The sequence below is a fragment of the Oncorhynchus gorbuscha genome, linkage group LG13 (assembly GCF_021184085.1).
Source record: "Oncorhynchus gorbuscha isolate QuinsamMale2020 ecotype Even-year linkage group LG13, OgorEven_v1.0, whole genome shotgun sequence".
Lineage (NCBI taxonomy): Eukaryota > Metazoa > Chordata > Actinopteri > Salmoniformes > Salmonidae > Oncorhynchus > Oncorhynchus gorbuscha.
The window spans coordinates 77,826,855-77,846,449 of NC_060185.1; the positions used below are offsets into that span (position 1 = coordinate 77,826,855).

At 44.5% G+C, this 19,595-nt stretch overlaps 1 protein-coding gene across 8 annotated transcripts in view; it reads right to left on the reverse strand.

Moving 5' to 3' along the window:
• The window catches only part of LOC123993554 (phospholipid-transporting ATPase IA-like), a 197,570-nt gene that overhangs the window by 94,558 nt on the left and 83,417 nt on the right, over positions 1 to 19,595 (reverse strand). For 4 of the 8 annotated variants that reach the window (XM_046295836.1, XM_046295831.1, XM_046295838.1 and 1 more), the window contains exons 6-15: positions 11,908 to 11,948; positions 8,360 to 8,433; positions 6,770 to 6,839; positions 6,185 to 6,312; positions 5,672 to 5,783; positions 5,190 to 5,355; positions 4,882 to 4,887; positions 1,900 to 2,027; positions 1,557 to 1,634; positions 1,145 to 1,233 (exon numbers count right to left, since the gene is read on the reverse strand). In XM_046295836.1, coding sequence (XP_046151792.1) covers positions 1,145 to 1,233; positions 1,557 to 1,634; positions 1,900 to 2,027; positions 4,882 to 4,887; positions 5,190 to 5,355; positions 5,672 to 5,783; positions 6,185 to 6,312; positions 6,770 to 6,839; positions 8,360 to 8,433; positions 11,908 to 11,948 — 892 coding nt within the window. Of the gene's footprint in view, positions 1 to 1,144; positions 1,234 to 1,556; positions 1,635 to 1,899; positions 2,028 to 4,881; positions 4,888 to 5,189; positions 5,356 to 5,671; positions 5,784 to 6,184; positions 6,313 to 6,769; positions 6,840 to 8,359; positions 8,434 to 9,613; positions 9,688 to 11,907; positions 11,949 to 19,595 lie in introns of all 8 variants that reach the window. The other 4 variants (XM_046295837.1, XM_046295835.1, XM_046295833.1 and 1 more) reach the window with 3 other exon arrangements.

Consider the following 19,595-nt stretch of genomic DNA (forward strand, 5'->3'; position numbering starts at 1 on the left):
AACCTTGGCCGGAAAGCAAGGCGTGGCAACGTGAACCTTGGCCGGAAAGCAAGGCGTGGCAACGTGAACCTTGGCCGGAAAGCAAGGCGTGGCAACGTGAACCTTGGCCGGAAAGGAAGGCGTGGCAACGTGAACCTTGGCCGGAAAGGAAGGCGTGGCAACGTGAACCTTGGCCGGAAAGGAAGGCGTGGCAACGTGAACCTTGGCCGGAAAGGAAGGCGCGGCAACGTGAACCTTGGCCGGAAAGGAAGGCGCGGCAACGTGAACCTTGGCCGGAAAGGAAGGCGCGGCAACGTGAACCTTGGCCGGAAAGGAAGGCGCGGCAACGTGAACCTTGGCTGGAATAGGGTGCCATTTGGGATGCACACACAGTTCCCTGGGAACTTCTTAGCTGCCTGTATCACATTTAGCAATGTGTCATTTTCAAATTGCAGAAAGGAACTGATAGCATATTCACAGAATAAATGCATTATGAACTAACAGGACAACCCCCTCCCTCAGTGTAAGACCATCAAATAAAAACACGGGCTGAGATTAAAGCGCTCTGTTACAACATTACATGAGTTTTTGAAGACTCAACTAACTATACAGTCTAGGCTATCCCAGAGGTAGTATACTCTGAACAGCCTTACTGAACAGCTGTGAGCAGTTGAGTATACCACAGCTGATCTGATGGGTAAAGGCCCCTAGCATCTATTACAACCACAATAAGCACTGCATTAATTCCTGGTCAGCGCTCCAATACAGAGCTAAGCCACAACATGGAAGCACTACCCGCCATCATCACACTCATGAAAAAAAAACATTTTTTTTTATTTTTTTTAAGAGACGGACATTTCTCACAACTGTACCTGGGGGGGGGGGGATCCATGGGACAGTAGCAAAAAAAAAGCCTTTGCGTGCAAACAGTACACTGTGTTATTTATAGTCTGAGTCGAAGAGTGGAACGCACTGATGCAACTGCTAATGAGGCGGCTGGGGACAGGACAAGGAGTGCCAGATGTACAGCTGTATACCACAGTCCACACTTCACTTAATGAAGGTGATTGGGAGAGAGGAGGGAGGAAGGAAAGAGGAGTGGTAGAGGGAGAGAGAAGTGATAGAGGGAGGTAAACAAGCGAGGGGGAGTGGAGGCATATCTTACCCGTAGGCCACGCCGGCGACGGTGCACTTCTTGAACTGCATCACGTTGCAGGTCAGAGTCCCCGTCTTGTCGGAGAAGATGTATTTCACCTGTGACAAGAGCGAGACAGCTAATCACTGCTCAGTGTCGATCGGAGACAGCCAATCATTGCTTAGTGTCGACCTGCGGCACACCAGCAACACGAACGCTGAGCCAAGTGGCGCTCCGTTTAAATCAGTAATGGAATAAGATCAGAATGCACAAACACTTTACTTCAAATGGTAACCAACACCAATTCATGGGTGACTAGAATACATGTTTTGTCAACGTTGGAAACAAATGTGTATTTGCTGCAACTACTATGTGCAGGGGAAGGTGGATATAATTCATGAATTAAATATAATTCATAAAAATGTTGAACAAGCAGCATTACCTGTCCTAATTCTTCATTCAGGTTGGAAGTGCGAGCCACGGCTGGGGTGTTAGTGGGCTCATAGAGCATGTCTGTATCCTGAAATAATCATATAGAATGTTGAGACAACAACTTCAAACATTTAAACTTTGACATCAAGTGACTAGACAGTTAGAGACCTGTGTGCCATGCACAAAAGACTTGAATTGGGGTCAGAGCTATATGAGACATTAACAGGGTTGGGGGTCAATTACATTTCAAATCAGGAAGTAAACTGAATTGACTGAATTAAAAATACATGTAATTGACCCCCAACCCCAGTCAATGATAACCACGGGGCTCAAAATCCTGTGTCTTCTCTCACCCAGTTGATGAAGAAGGCCTGTGTGAACTTGATGACCTCCAGAGTCACCAGCAGACTGATGGGGATCAGGTTGTTGAAGAGAATGATGAAGGTGAGGAAGTTGAGGCCAAAGTTTGCGGCACCACCATCTGTCAGGGGGACGGCAAGATTCGGGGGGAGAGGAACAATAGACCAGATTTTTGTCAGCATTGAATCCCACCCAACACCATCGGGAAAAAGCCCAGTTCCCAGAGTTCTAATGCTCAACGTTTTCACAACGCAGTGTATGCCTTGTACAACGTTGTATCAATGTTGTGCATTAGGTGAGATTTTAATACCCATCTCTTCCACCCCACCTCATCCTCTCGCCACTGAAATTGATATTCACTCCAATTAAGGTCCCATAATTCTGGCTACAGAAATGGGACTGATCTAGAGTAGAATAATTTGTCATATAGCAGCAGCCTTGGCATCCAGCATGATCCAGGCAATGAATTCCACAACGCACTGTGAGAAATTATGGATTCTCTTTCACCCGGTCCATGATGAAACAAACAAAAAGGAGACATACAACCCCCACTGTCAGAGTAGTGGCTCACACAAAAACATGAGTGATGTGAATTACCTTTCCTCAGCTTGCAGGAGTCGCAAGAGAAACTTTCCTCAACCAAAGCATTTCCCTTTAGATTAGCAGTTGCGAGGAGCCCTTTTCCCCACAACAGAATGATTTAAAGATGAAATCATAAAAAAGATGGGGTTCAAAATGGAAGCTACTGCTATTGGAACGACAGCACACAGAGAGGAGAGGAGGGAGGACTTGCCAGAGGTGGGGTGGAAGACAAACGAGTTTGATGTCTCAAGACAAAAGGAGAGGGATTCAGTCCAAAGCACATTCCTGTCCCAACCAACAACGAGTGTAAAAGAGCAGGATGGATTTAGAGATCAACATTGAGCAGTGTGATTAGCCTGTAAGTAACTATTTGTGTAGTTTGTGAGGTCACCTTGTTACACATGAACTGGTATATTCTCAGAGGGGTAAATAAGGTTGGGATCAGATTAAAATTGCAGCCATGAGCAAGTCAATCACAACAAACCAAGTCATGCACCATCCACCCCTATATCTCCTTATGTCTGACTCTTGCTGTGATACATTGGAGTAAAATTCAGGTAATACGTGTTTTTGCGTCAGTATTTGCTTCTATTTCAGAGCATGCGTATTCAAAAGTAAAACCAGCCCATCTCCTCTACTATAACTTTCTACTATGGTAGAGCAAAGAGCAGCCACAACTGTTGGCTAACTTTTAAGGGACAGCGAAAACCCACACTGCGCAAAGATAAGTTAACGGCTGAAGTGCGGGGTAAGCTGTTTAAGCAGTGGGCATTCAGCAGAAACCGAAAAAATCCGGGAAAACCAGCAACCTGCTTTTTAGTGGATGGGGATTTAACCGAAAGGTATGTGTAGCAGGTGGTGTGAACATATAACAAATGGCCAGAAGTTATTTTCAACTCTTCATCTGCATAAAGGCTGTTAAGATCTAAAGACTGGGAACCATGCCAGTTTGGATGTCAGCAGTGTAGGCTGCGTCAATGTCAAGTTAATTATTTATCGCGTATGCATAAACATAAACGTGCCCTATTTGACATACTGTATGGGGAACTTACAGTGTGTGGTTTGATGTGTGGTGATCCAGCTTCTCTCCCCACTGACCAGCATGCACTGCCAGTCCATTCATCTTGACATTGTGCTCTCCATTTGACTACAGATTGTGTTGACATGTCTCAATGTGCAATTACAGTCAAGTAATTTGGGTAAGCAGTATGTAAACGCTACAGTGAAAGTTAATATGATTTGATGAATTCACCACCTCTCTCTTTTGACACAGGTCGGAAAAATCTTCAGTGGACTGAGTCCCTCTCTCCCTAAAAGGAACAGTCAGTCTCAAGATGGACGCTTGCTTTATGACTCACATCACCCTCATTTGTACACCACTCTCTGCTCCACCCCATAGTATGGGGTCTGTTAGGTGGGAGTTTCAAAGCTACAAACAATAGCAGTGAAACCCTGGAGATCGAGCCAATCAAATTTTCTGAGACTGAGGGGAGAGTAGGTCATAAAACAAGCATGAAATTGACAACCTCTCCTAACACAGGCCTAGTTGAATATAGAGTAATGGCTGTAGTGAGACGTTAATCAGTTTGCAAAACGAGGCTCACAGACTCATTGGAAAAGAAGGCCATCTTTAACAATGGGGGAAAAAATACTAAAGCACTTTTCAAGTAGCCACAGAGGTGATCTAACCTTCATTCTACTACTGAGGCTGTAAGGTTCTATTACCTGTCGCTTTTATTATTTCAATAGTAGTTAGTCTAACACCGGCTTTAATTGAAAAACATGTCTCAAGAGTGGATGTTAAAATCTCTCGTGTTGAAATAGGTTTGGAATCACTCCTTCTCTCTCTGTTTGCTTTATAAAGAATAAACACTGGCATCAGAGGGAGGAAGAGAAAGAGGGAGGGAGGCATTTAGAAAATGTCACCGGTAACCTCTGGGTTGTACTGCAGCATCTATGTTCAGCTACACGTAGAATAATCCTGCCTACCAAGAGCTTCCTGAGCGCAATCTTATCTCTTGCTCTCACAGGACAAAAGTGAAGCAGAAGTTAAGTTTGACTCATGGTCCATTTGTGGTAAAAAAAGGCACAAAAAAAGAGGGGTCTGGATCTGAGGCCAAGGTTTGCAAAGAGTTTAACGCATCACACACGAATGGAGGAGAAAGGGGAAAACACTGTGTGGATCAGGCACTAAAAGGAACTAAAGAGTAGAGCATAAGAGCTGGAGGGGTAAACCTAGTGTCGGATCCCTGGCCTGTGCTGTCCATGGCAAGAGGGCCCTTACAAAATACGACAACCATATAGTGGGGGCTTAGCATAGGCAGAGCTTCAGTTAGGGTGTTAGTATGGAAGGGTCATTCACGGATTGGCCAAGGCTTTTAAATGGTTGTTACCTGGAGCTGTTAAAAAACAACAAAGAAAAACAAAGAACCAAAACAGAACATTAGAAATTAACCAAAATGTACAGCAGCGCACTGATATTCAACCATTCCTTTCATTCACATCACGTCTATGCATGTCACAATCAGTTATGTTTACATGGGAATACCATCAATCCCCATCGCCACATATTTGACTTGTGTTGCAAATACATACTTTAACAGAGGCAAAGTAAAATAAACAATGACACAGCGACATCAACAAAACATAACTCAAAAAGCAGACACAATATGTGGACTATATCTTGCGTTGGTGCTCTTACAGTTCAAGTCCATGTACCAAGCTGCATTGCCGTACTGGTACTTCCAGATGGTCTGTCCGATTGAACAAACCAGAGAGATGGCCAGTAGACAGCCGAACAGCAGTAGAATCTGGAAGTTTGTGATGCGCTCCACATTGGACAGCTTCAGAGGCGGCCGTGTGGAATTCTGGACAAAAAAGTAACAGGCATAATAGAAGTTATGCCCAATTTTTCAGTTTTTGATTTGTTAAAAAAGTTTGAAATATCCAATAAATGTCGTTCCACTTCATGATTGTGTCCCACTTGTTGTTGATTCTTCACAAAAAAATACAGTTTTATATCTTTATGTTTGAAGCCTTAAATGTTGCAAAAGGTCGCAAAGTTCAAGGGGGCCGAATACTTTCGCAAGGCACTGTATGTGGGTTTCTTACAAACCTAAGTGGCTCTGGATAAGAATGTCCTCTAAATGACAAATGTACATGTGGACCAGCAGAGGGCTTCACCTGCATGAGCTTGGTGTCGTGTCCAGTGTAGACCACGATGCCATGGACCCACTGGGTGTTCCTCAGCTGGGCACCTCGCAGCAGAATCTGGTCTGGACCCAGAGGCATGGTGCTGGAGTCATAAGCAGAAATGTCCATGAGTCTCCAGGATAGGCGTAGTGTGGAGGAGCTTGTGAAATTATGGAACTCAAATCCAACTTTGAGCTTTTACTGCTATAGTGATACTGTCACTGAGTACGGAGGGAACAGTAGTCCTCACTTCTTCCAGTTCAGGGACTTTGTTCTACCTCAGGATCAAGATGCAAGTCTGTATTTCAGATGACTAACACCATGTTCTTTATTACTATGGATTGGCAAAGCACCCCAAACAAACACAAACTAACACTAAGCAGGTGCTTCTAATCTTCTCTTCACTTCATAGAAACATTAAATTAGCCACAAACCCACACAATTCACTGTGCTGGAAAAGCTGCTAGCTGGTTGAAAAGGGAAGAGCGGTGTGTTGTGTCCCACCTGTGTCCGTCCAGACGGATGTTCCCCACAAACTCATAGAGATGGCGGTTGGGGCTCTCGCACTCCATGCGCCCAGAGAGACGCATCAGGCTGTCAATGTCCTTGATCTCCGAGGTGATTTGTAGTCCCTTTGTGTGCAAACACACACACACACACACACACACACACACACACACACACACACACACACACACACACACACACACACACACACACACACACACACACACACACACACACACACACACACACACACACACACACACACACACACACACACACACACACACACACACACACACACACACACACACACACACACACACACACACACACACACACACCAATTATATTCCAATTAAGTCAATAAAGGGGATAGCCTATATTGAGAAAACACTTCACTTTCATAATGTAATGGACTGAGCTAAAATTGGTTAATTAAAAAATATCAGAACATCTTATCTGGGGAAACTCCTGGAAGGCTGACCAAAAGTCATCCCTGGCTGAGTTTCAGTTCAATACTTCCAAGTTGCCTATTTCCCAGGAGATGGAGTAAACGAAAATGTAGGAGAGAGAAATAATCACCTGTCGGATTTTGAGGTTTGTTTCTCCATCCAAGTTTGACGTCTCAATGTAGCACATGCCTTGGGGCTCACTTGTTTAAAAAGGGGACGCAAAAAAGCATCAAATTGAACATCGGACCTGGAGAACTTAAGATAAAAGTTAATTATATATAATAATGAAAACACTCATTCATCTATTTAATAATGATGTTTGATAGAAATATGGAGGTGGGACTCCAACAAACAAAGACTGCAAAGTTTTCTGATACCAAGTTGTTTTGAACTACTAAAGCCAAAAATTTTATGACAGTCCCAAGTCCTGGAAAAGCAGCACAGGCAAGGCTAACATCTTTGTTTGCAGCTGTCCTTGACAAAGATAAAGTTGACTCAGTCAACTTTCAAAGACAGAGAAAGTAAGCAGGCATGCCGAGCAAGCACTAGAACCACAGTAGAACAGACACAGGGACAGAGTTACAGAGCGCACCGGACCAGGCGGGGTCGCTGGTTAGCCACTCTTTTAATACAGTGATAGATGCATGACAAGGGCCCATCCAAAAACAGGGGAAGAAGGAGAAAATCCAAAAGGGTTTTGTCCCACTCAAACCCTAATCTCAATCAATGAGGTTGTAGTTTCAGCTGTTTTGAGTCATTGGTTGATCAATAAGGGCTTTGGATTCCTGACCACAGACAATTGCACTGCAGGAATGTTCTAAAACCAGTCAGTCATGCTTCAAATATCCTGTTGACAAGATGGGACCAGTGCATCAACAACACTGTTGGAGTATTCATGAATATTTATTATTAATCAAATATTCCAAATATCTACTTGATTATTGTAGATACATTGTTGTAAGCATGTTACAATATGCTATTATGCCTGGTTCAATTCCAGGCTGTATCACAGCGTAGTCCGGGTTAGGGTTTGGCCGGGGTAGGACGTCATTGTAAATAAGAATTTGTTCTTAACTGACTTGTCTAGTTAAATAAAAATATAAACAAATATGCCAAGATTAATTAAAATATTGTCATGTCAGTCATAGAAATGTCACTATTTCTATGGTCCCAGCATGCAACGTTTTAGGGCTGATTTTTTAGCCATGCACAGTTAGGAACATGGAAACCCATTCACAGTTACATTTACATTACATTTAAGTCATTTAGCAGACGCTCTTATTCAGAGCGACTTCACACACAAACTTATGGTCTTGTCTCAAACTAAAGCATGCTTTTCTGTGGTGCTACACTAAGAAAACTAACTGAAACACTTTCCATGTTTGCTTAACAGTTTAGTTACAGGTCTTAAAGAGCAATTCAATAATGTATGTATCGTCTCGCTATATTTTCAAGCCATAAAAACATTTCTTGTTAAGCCATCTGACTGTGCCTAGATGGGAACAATGTGTTCACTGACCTATTCACCTTAATCTCTGGCTTTATCAACATAACCAGAGCTTTACCTTCCTGCCTTAGAATGTTAAATCCAATATTTATCATTAATGTTGGCAGACAAAATGTCCTGAGTTGTAGTTGACTTGTATGCTATGCCCCTCTTCCCATGCTCCCACCGCCACACTCCCACCCTCATGCTCGGCAGTGTGGTTCGGTTCCTGACCTGGAAGACAGAATGACAAGGTCGGCCGGGAGGTGATCCCCATTGGCCGCTTTCACTACCTCCCCAACGCCCACCTGATAGTACCCAGCACGCACCAGGAGGGGCCAGCGAGAGCAGGGGCATCCAGGAAAAGGACATTAGGGAGAGAAGAAGGGGAGGAGGGTGAGAGGTAGAGTACAAACAAACACCAAAACAAGGGAGGGGAAAGAGAATGGTTTAATTTGATGGAATAATAAGGACAGTGTAACCCTTGCACGTCCAGAGGGTTTGGTATAAACTGGTTTCAAATGCCATTTGGACTATATCAAGTCATTTAGGATCTTCATATACAGTACTATACAAATACAATAACCAAATTTACTCAATATAAATCATAGGGCGAAAGAAATTACAATTTAATGAGATTTTAGATGAGGTCTGAATAACGTGCAAATAAATCGCTGCTGTGCAAACAGTGTGCCATCTGGATTCAGTACAGCGTGTAGGCCTGTGCCATCTGGATACAGTACAGCGTGTAGGCCCGTGCCATCTGGATACAGTATAGCGTGTAGGCCTGTGCCATCTGGATTCAGTACAGCGTGTAGGCCTGTGCCATCTGGATACAGTACAGCGTGTAGGCCTGTACCATCTGGATACAGTACAGCGTGTAGGCCTGTGCCATCTGGATACAGTACAGCGTGTAGGCCTGTGCCATCTGGATACAGTACAGCGTGTAGGCCTGTGCCATCTGGATACAGTACAGCGTGTAGGCCTGTGCCATCTGGATACAGTACAGCGTGTAGGCCTGTGCCATCTGGATACAGTACAGCGTGTAGGCCTGTTGCATTGCTTCAGCTTTTTCAAAGTATGGGTAATAGGTCAGAAAGGACATAATCAGACAGTAAACCGAGGCAGGGCCCAAAGTAAGACCTGGTCCAAATGAAGTTTGAAAAGGTGAAGGAGGAAAGGACGTGAAGACATTTTAGAAGGAAGTGATGATTCCCACAATGCAATACTGTTTCTAAGTCTTTAAAAAACTATTTTCAATAGCAGTAGATCTGGATCTTCACAACATTGACAATGTAGCAGGCACTTAACCTGCTTTGATAGTAGGCCAATGTTTTTAATGGAGGCACTTAAAATGTCTGCTCTTATTTTGAATCAATCACCACTTCCTTGTGTGAGCTGACAGAGAGAGGGAGGCGAGGGAGAGAGAACAGAGGAGATGTCCTCAGGGTCTGGCAGGAACAGGTAGGTGAACCCACAGACTTCTACCTGGATGACAGGAGGATAGAGTCCGCAGGTACGTAATCTGAGCATCCTACTCGAATTATATCTCCCACCACTGCCTGGAAGAAACACATCGGTTACTGATGGATAGAGCCCACTGCCTGGAAGAGACACACCGGTTACTGATGGATAGAGCCCACTGCCTGGAAGAAACACACCGGTTACTGATGGATAGAGCCCACTGCCTGGAAGAAACACACCGGTTACTGATGGATAGAGCCCACTGCCTGGAAGAAACACACCGGTTACTGATGGATAGAGCCCACTGCCTGGAAGAAACACACCGGTTACTGATGGATAGAGCCCACTGCCTGGAAGAAACACACCGGTTACTGATGGATAGAGCCCACTGCCTGGAAGAAACACACCGGTTACTGATGGATAGAGCCCACTGCCTGGAAGAAACACACCGGTTACTGATGGATAGAGCCCACTGCCTGGAAGAAACACACCGGTTACTGATGGATAGAGCCCACTGCCTGGAAGAAACACACTGGTTACTGATGGATAGAGCCCACTGCCTGGAAGAAACACACTGGTTACTGATGGATAGAGACCACTGCCTGGAAGAAACACACCGGTTACTGATGGATAGAGCCCACTGCCTGGAAGAAACACACTGGTTACTGATGGATAGAGACCACTGCCTGGGAAGTCATGGAAATGATCATCATGTGACAAATGAGAAGTAAACAATCGTAGTGAAATAATAAAAATTATAAAAAGGGGGGGGGGGAAATAAGCCAGTCGTCCTTCCAGGGTTGGTCAACCAGGCAGAAAACCTGCGTCGTGTTTATTAGGCGCCTAAACGGAAGAATGAGTCATGAAACAGGAAGGGACAACCTAGACTTGTTTTCATTTTCTGTTACAGTGTTAGCGTGCCCTAATGAAACGACCCTAAATATCTTGTGTTCCACTGCCACTTCAAGTAGATTACATCGTTTTTTCCCTGTGAGGAACAATAAAAGCTACAGGGCAAAAGGTGTGCATCTGTATTTCATACCCCAGCAAAATCCTTGTTTCTGCACAATTGGGGAGGCAGCGTTGCCTAGTGGTTAGAGCGTTGGACTAGTAACCGGAAGGTTGCGAGTTCAAACCCCCGAGCTGACAAGGTACAAATCTGTCGTTCTGCCCCTGAACAGGCAGTTAACCCACTGTTCCCAGGCTGTCATTGAAAATAAGAATATGTTCTTAACTGACTTGCCTGGTTAAATAAAGGTTAATTAAAAAAAAAAAAATTGTCAAAATGAGATCTTCCCATAAGCATTAATATAATATCTAGATCAGTAATTCACCTTGTTCTGTATCCTCTGGGGTTCATCATTAAGTGTTTTGCTTCCCCAATTTCAGAGGGAATTTCTCACAGTAATGGTAAAAAACAAACCTCTACTGGTTTGAAATGACAATATATTTACCGGGCCACTAAAACCATGCATTCTCCAGAACCAGAGGCAATGGTGAATCTTTTCTTAATGTCTTCTCCTCTCGCCCCCCCAGCAGAGCTATAGTAAGGAGAAACCAGTTGCGTGTGCCTTCTATTTAACGGCCAGGCTATTAATATCACATATCCTTACCTTTTTTCCTTTTCACCTGATTGTTGTGGGTGGACCATTTCTGACACTGTAATTAACTGGGGTGTTTTATGATCACTGGACTAAAAGCTGCTCTCTCTCTCCATGTCTGTTATGTTCTCGGGCATAGCATTCCTTCTCTTCTTATCGCTGTCGGTCCACATGAAAGCAGTGGATTAGTTACTGACCAGGCCAGGCTGATGAAAGGGGCCGGATGTCAAACAGGAGGTGTGTGTGTGTGTGTGTGTGTGTGTACTTAATATAGAAAGATTGGATAGGAAGAGACTATTGTGGACACATCCTCATCACCATCTGTTCTTTGTTCCAGTTCTTGTGGGATGTCAGTAGCAGTCTATGAATATCTCTCCTAGAATAATATCACACCCCTGCCTGATGCCGTTGGTTAAAGGGAAAGTTAAATATTTTACAAATTAATGTTAGATGATCCCAGCATCCTTAAAAAGGTTATTTGTCAATTACTTTACTTATTTGCATGGTTGCCGCCATCACTCCCTTTGATAATCAACTACCTGTGGCTAAAGTTAGCAGAAGTTCGTAGTGGCGGTTGAAATAAAACCGATCCATGGATTACCCTACTGTCTCTCCTGGTGCATAGACTACTTTCAGAGTGCGGAACAATCTAACACGGAATTGCAAAATGCAGAACTTTCCATTTAAGTTAAAAGGAAGTATAGTTTGATAATGTACCTTGGCCCAGTGCACGATCTCCCAGGCACCATTCCTCAGCACTTTAAAGAGCAGAGACAAAAAGGTAAGAGAAGTGTTGTGACACGGAAGATAAATCACCACCACCATGCTTTGTTTAGCCTACTTGGAAGGCACAGTGTTACACAATGCATACCGAGCGATATATTATGTCTCATCTTTCGACAACAAAGAAATACACAATGTACTCACACACACACGTTCAAAAGTTTGGGTTCATTTAGAAATGTCCTTGATTTTGAAAGAAAAGACCATTTTTGGTCCATTAAAATAACACAAAATTGATCAGAAATACAGTGAAGACATTGTTAATGTTGTAAATTACTTTTGAGCTGGAAACGGCTGATTATTTAATGTAATATCTACATAGGCCCATTATCAGCAACAATCACTCGTGTTCCAATGGCACGTTGTGTTAGCTAATCCAAGTTAACCATTTTAAAAAGGCCATTTTGCAATTACAGTGAGGCAAAAAAGTAGTTAGTCAGCCACCAATTGTGCAAGTTCTCAGACTTAAAAAGATGAGGCCTGTAATTTTCATTATAGGTACACTTCAATCATGACAGACAAAATGAGGGGCAAAATAAAGAATTTTTAATGAATTTATTTGCAAATTATGGTGGAAAATAAGTTTCTCAATACTTTGTTATATACCCTTTGTTGGCAATGACAGAGGTCAAACGTTTTCTGTAAGTCTACACAAGGATTTCACATACTGTTGCTGGTATATTGGCCCATTCCTCCATGCAGATCTCCTCTACAGCAGTGATGTTTGGGGGCTGTTGCTGGGCAACACTGACTTTCAACTCCCTCCAAAGATTTTCTATGGAGTTGAGATCTGGAGACTGGCTAGGCCACTCCAGGACCTTGGAATGCTTCTTACGAAGCCACTCCTTTGTTGCCCGGGCAGTGTGTTTGGGATCATTGTCATGCTGAAAGACCCAGCCACGTTTCATCTTCAATGCCCTTGCTGATGGAAGGAGGTTTTCACTCAAAATCTCACGATACATGGCCCCATTCATTCTTTCCTTTACACGGATCAGTCGTCCTGGTCCCTTTGCAGAAAAACAGCCCCAAAGCATGATCAAATCAAATCAAATTTTATTTGTCACATACACATGGTTAGCAGATGTTAATGCGAGTGTAGCGAAATGCTTGTGCTTCCAGTTCCGACAATGCAGTAATAACCAACAAGTAATCTAACTAACAATTCCAAAACTACCGTCTTATACACACAAGTGTAAGGGGATAAAGAATATGTACATAAAGATATATGAATGAGTGATGGTACAGAGCGGTATAAGCAAGATGCAGTAGATGGTATCGAGTGCAGTATATACTACATATGAGATGAGTATGTAAACAAAGTGTCATAGTTAAACTGGCTAGTGATACATGTATTACATAAAGATGCAGTAGATGATATAGAGTACAGTATATACGTATACATATGAGATGAATAATGTAGGGTATGTAAACATTATATTAAGTAGCATTGTTTAATGTGGCTAGTGATATATTTTACATCATTTGCCATCAATTCCCATTATTAAAGTGGCTGGAGTTGAGTCAGTGTGTTGGCAGCAGCCACTCAATGTTAGTGGTGGCTGTTTAACAGTCTGATGGCTTTGAGATAGAAGCTGTTTTTCAGTCTCTCCGTCCCAGCTTTGATGCACCTGTACGGACCTCGCCTTCTGGATGATAGCGGGGTGAACAGGCAGTGCCTCGGGTGGTTGTTGTCCTTGATGATCTTTATGGCCTTCCTGTAACATCAGGTGGTGTAGGTGTCCTGGAGGGCAGGTAGTTTGCCCCGGTGATGCGTTGTGCAGACATCACTACCCTCTGGAGAGCCTTACGGTTGTGGGCGGAGCAGTTGCCGTACCAGGCGGTGATACAGCCCGCCAGGATGCTCTCGATTGTGCATCTGTAGAAGTTTGTGAGTGCTTTTGGTGACAAGCCAAATTTCTTCAGCCTCCTGAGGTTGAAGAGGCGCTGCTGCGCGTTCTTCACGATGCTGTCTGTGTGGGTGGACCAATTCAGTTTGTCTGTGATGTGTATGCCGAGGAACTTAAAACTTGCTACCCTCTCCACTACTGTTCCATCGATGTGGATAGGGGGGTGTTCCCTCTGCTGTTTCCTGAAGTTCACAATCATCTCCTTAGTTTTGTTGACGTTGAGTGTTAGGTTATTTTCCTGACACCACACTCAGAGGGCACTCACCTCCTCCCTGTAGGCCGTCTCGTTGTTGTTGGTAATCAAGCCTACCACTGTTGTGTCGTCCGCAAACTTGATGATTGAGTTGGAGGTGTGTGTGGCCACGCAGTCGTGGGTGAACAGGGAGTACAGGAGAGGGCTCAGAACACACCCTTGTGGGATCCCAGTGTTGAGGATCAGCGGGGTGGAGATGTTGTTGCCTACCCTCACCACCTGGGGGCGGCCCGTCAGGAAGTCCAGTACCCAGTTGCATAGGGCGGGGTCGAGACCCAGGGTCTCGAGCTTGTTGACGAGCTTGGAGGGTACTATGGTATTGAATGCCGAGCTGTAGTCGATGAACAACATTCTCACATAGGTATTCCTCTTGTCCAGATGGGTTAGGGCAGTGTGCAGTGTGGTTGAGATTGCATCGTCTGTGGACCTATTTGGGCGAAGCAAATTGGAGTGAGTCTAGGGTGGAGGTGATATGGTCCTTGACTAGTCTCTCAAAGCACTTCATGATGACTGAAGTGAGTGCTACGGGGGCGGGGCGGTAGTCGTTTAGCTCAGTTACCTTAGCTTTCTTGGGAACAGGAACAATGGTGGCCCTCTTGAAGCATGTGGGAACAGCAGACTGGGATAGAGATTGATTGAATATGTCCGTAAACACACCAGCCAGCTGGTCTGCGCATGCTCTGAGGGCGCGGCTGGGGATGCCGTCTGGGCCTGCAGCCTTGCGAGGGTTAACACGTTTAAATGTTTTACTCACCTCGGCTGCAGTGAAGGAGAGGCCGCATGTTTTGGTTGCAGGCCATGTCAGTGGCACTGTATTGTCCTCAAAGCGGGCAAAAAAGTTATTTAGTCTGCCTGGGAGCAAGACATCCTGGTCCGTGACGGGGCTGGTTTTCATTTTGTAATCCGTGATTGACTGCCACATACCTCGTGTCTGAGCCGTTGAATTGAGATTCTACTTTGTCTCTACACTGACGCGTAGCTTGTTTGATTGCCTTGCGGAGGGAATAGCTACACTGTTTGTATTCGGTCATATTTCCGGTCACCTTGCCCTGGTTATAAGCAGTGGTTCGGGCTTTCAGTTTCACGCAAATGCTGCCATCAATCCACGGTTTCTGGTTTGGCAATGTTTTAATCGTTGCTATGGGGACGACATCTTCAACGCACGTTCTAATGAACTCTCACACCGAATCAGCATATTCGTCAAAGTTGTTGTCTGACGCAATACGAAACATATCCCAGTCCACGTGATGGAAGCAGTCTTGGAGTGTGGAATCAGATTGGTCGGACCAGCGTTGAACAGACCTCCGCGTGGGAGCTTCTTGTTTTAGTTTCTGTCTGTAGGCAGGGATCAGCAAAATGGAGTCGTGGTAAGCTTTTCCGAAAGGAGGGCGGGGCAGGGCCTTATATGCGTCGCGGAAGTTAGAATAGCAGTGATCCAAGGTTTTGCCAGCCCTGGTTGCACAATCGATATGCTGATACAATTTAGGGAGTCTTGTTTTCAGATTAGCCTTGTTAAAATCCCCAGCTAAAATGAATGCAGCCTCAGGATGTATGGATTCCAGTTTGCAAAGAGTCAAATAAAGTTCATTCAGAGCCATCGATGTGTCTGCTTGGGGGGGGGAATATATACGGCTGTGATTATAATCGAAGAGAATTCCCTTGGTAGATAATGCGGTCTACATTTGATTGTGAGGAATTCTAAATCAGGTGAACAGAAGGACTTGAGTTCCTGTATGCTTTTGTGACCACACCGCGTCTCGTTAGCCATAAGGCATACGCCCCCTCCCCTCTTCTTACCAGAAAGATGTTTGTTTCTGTCGGTGCGATGCGTGGAGAAACCAGCTGGCTGCACCGACTCCGATAGCGTCTCTCCAGTGAGCCATGTTTCCGTGAAGCAAAGAGCGTTACAGTCTCTGTTGTCCCTCTGGAATGCTACCCTTGCTCGGATTTCATCAACCTTGTTGTCAAGAGACTGGACATTGGCGAGAAGTATACTGGGGAGTGGTACACGATGAGCCTGTCCCCGGAGTCTGACCTGAAGGCCGCTACGTTTCCCTCTTTTACGAAGTCGTTTTTTTGGGGTCGCCGGCTGGGATCCATTCCGTTGTCCTGGGTGAAAGGCAGAACACAGGATCCGCTTCGCGAAAGTCATATTCTTGGTCGTACTGATGGTGAGTTGACGCTGCTCTTATATTCAGTAGTTCTTCTCGACTGTATGTAATGAAACCTAAGATGACCTGGGGTACTAATGTAACAAATAACATGTAAAAAAAATATAAAAAAACTGCATAGTTTCCTAGGAACGTGAAGCGAGGCGGCCATCTGTCGGCGCCGGAAGTCCACCCCCATTCACAGTAGGTATGGTGTTCTTTGGATGCAACTCCGCATTCTTTGTCCTCCAAACACAACGAGTTGAGTTTTTACCAAAAGGTTATATTTTTGTTTCATCTGACCATATAACATTCTCCCAATCTTCTTCTGGATCATCCAAATGCTCTCTAGCAAACTTCAGACGGGCCTGGACATGTACTGGCTTAAGCAGTGGGACACGTCTGGCACTGCAGGATTTCAGTCCCTGGCGGTGTAGTGTGTTACTGATGGTAGGCTTTGTTACTTTGGTCCCAGCTCTCTGCAGGTCATTCACTAGGTCCCCCCGTGTGGGTCTGGGATTTTTGCTCACCGTTCTTGTGATCATTTTGACCCCACGGGGTGAGATCTTGCGTGAAGCCCCAGATCGAGGGAGATTATCAGTAGTCTTGTATGTCTTCCATTTCCTAATAATTGCTCCCACAGTTGATTTCCTCAAACCAAACTGCTTACCTATGCAGCTTCAGTCTTCCCAGCCTGGTGCAGGTCTACAATTTTGTTTCTGGTGTCCTTTGACAGCTCTTTGGTCTTGGCCATAGTGGAGTTTGGAGTGTGACTGTCTGAGGTTGTGGACAGGTATCTTTTATACTGATAACAAGTTCAAACAGGTGCCATTAATACAGGTAACGAGTGGAGGACAGAGGAGCCTCTTAAAGAAGAAGTTACAGGTCTTGAGAGCCAGAAATCTTGCTTGTTTGTAGGTGACCAAATACTTATTGTCGACTACAATTTGCAAATAAATGTATTAAAAATCCTAGTGTGATTTTCTGGATTTTCTCATTTTGTCTGTCATAGTTGAAGTGTACCTATGATGAAAATTACAGGCCTCTCTCTTTTTAAGTGGGAGAACTTGCACAATTGGTGGCTGACTAAATACTTTTTTGCCCCACTATGTTAGCACAGCTGAAAACTGTTATACTGATTAAAGAAGCAATAAAACTTGCCTTCATTAGACTAGTTGAGTATCTAGAGCATCAGCGTTTGTGGGTTCGATTACAGGCTCTAAATGGCCAGGAACAAAGAACTTTCTTCTGAAACTTGTCAGTCTATTCTTGTTCTGAGAAATGAAGGCTATTCCATGCGAGAAATTGCCAAGAAACTGGAGATCTGGTACAACGCTGATCCTTCCCAGAACAGCACAAACTGGCTCTATACAGAATAGAAAGAGGAGTGGGAGGCCCCGGTATACAACTGAACAAGAGGACAAGTACATTAGAGTGTCTAGTTTGAGAAACAGACGCCTCACAAGTCCACAACTGGCAGCTTCAATAAACAGTACCTGCAAAACACCAGTCTCAACGTCAACAGTGGAGAGGCGACTCAGGGATGATGGCCGTCTAGGCAGAGTTGCAAAGAAAAAGTCATATCTCAGTCTGGCCAATAAAATTTAAATATTAAGTTGGGCAAAAGAACAGACACTGGACAGAGAAAGATTGGGAAAAATTGCTACGGACAGACAAATCTAAGTTTGAGGGGTTCGGATCACAAAGAACAACATTTCTGAGACGCAGAAAAAATTAAGATGCTGGCGGAGTGATTGACGCCATCTGTCAAGCATGGTGGAGGAAATGTGATGGCCTGGGGGTGGATTGGCGGTGGTAAAGTGGGAGATTTGTACAGGGTAAAAAGGATCTTGAAGAAGGAAGGCTATCACTCCATTTTGCAACCCCAGGCCATACCCTGTGGAGGGCGCTTAATTGAAGCCAATTTCCTCCTACAACAGAACAATGCCCCAAAAACAGCGCCAAATGAGATGATTGTAGACTACAGGAAAAGGGAGGACCGAGCACGCCCCCATTCTCATCGACAGGCTGTAGTGGAGCAGGTTGAGAGCTTCAAGTTCCTTGGTGTCCACATCAACAAACTAGAATGGTCCAAACACACCAAGACAGTCGTGAAAAGGGCACGACAAAGCCTATTCCACCTCAGGAAACTAAAAAGACTTGGCAATGGTCCTGAGACGCTCAAAATGTTCTACAACTGCAACATCGAGAGCATCCTGGTTGCATCACTGCCTGGTACGGCAATTGCTCAGCCTCTGACCGCAAGGCACTACAGAGGGTAGTGCGTATGGCCCAGAACATCACTGAGGTTAAGCTGCCTGCCATCTAGGTCCTCTACACCAGGCGGTGTCAGAGGAAGGCCCTAAAAATGGTCAAAGACCCCAGCCACCCCAGTCATAGACTGTTCTCTCTACTACCGCGTGCAAGCGGTACCAGAGTGCCAAGTCTAGGACAAAACGGGTTCTCAACAGTTTTTAACCCCAAGCCATAAGACTCCTGAACAGTTAATCAAATGGCTACCCGGACTATTTGCATTGTGTGCTCCCCCCTCCCAACCCCTATTATATGCTGATGCTACTCTCTGTTTGTCATATATGCATAGTTACTTTAACTGAACTACCTCAATTGGGCCGACCAACCAGTGCTCCCGCACATTGGCTAACCGGGCTATCTGCATTGTGTCCCGCCACCCACCAACCCCTCTTTTACGCTACTGCCACTCTCTGTTCATGATATATACATAGTCACTTTAACCATATCTACATGTACATACTACCTCAATCAGCCTGACTAACCAATGTCTATGTAGCCTCGCTACTTTTATACCCTCGCTACTGTATATAGCCTGTCTTTTTATTTCATTACTTACCCATTGTTCACATAACACCTTTTTTGCACTATAGGTTAGAGCCTGTAAGTAAGCATTTCACTGTATTCGGCACATGTGACAAATAAACTTTGATTTGATACTATGCAACTATGAACTATTTAGGGAAGACGCAGTCAGCTGGTGTTCTGTCTATAATGGAGTGGCCAGCACAGTCACCGGATCTCAACCCCATTGATCTCAAGCCAATCTGATTTATGGGAGGTGCTTCAGGAAGCATGGGGTGAAATCTCTTCATATTAACTCAACAAATTAACAACTAGAATGCCAAAGGTCCGCACGGCTGTAATTTCTGCAAATGGAGGACTCTTTGACAAAAGCAAAGTTTGAAGGACACAATTATTATTTCAATTATTTCAACATCTTGACTATATTTCCTATTAATTTTAAAACTCATTTCATGAAAACAAGGACATTTCTAAGTG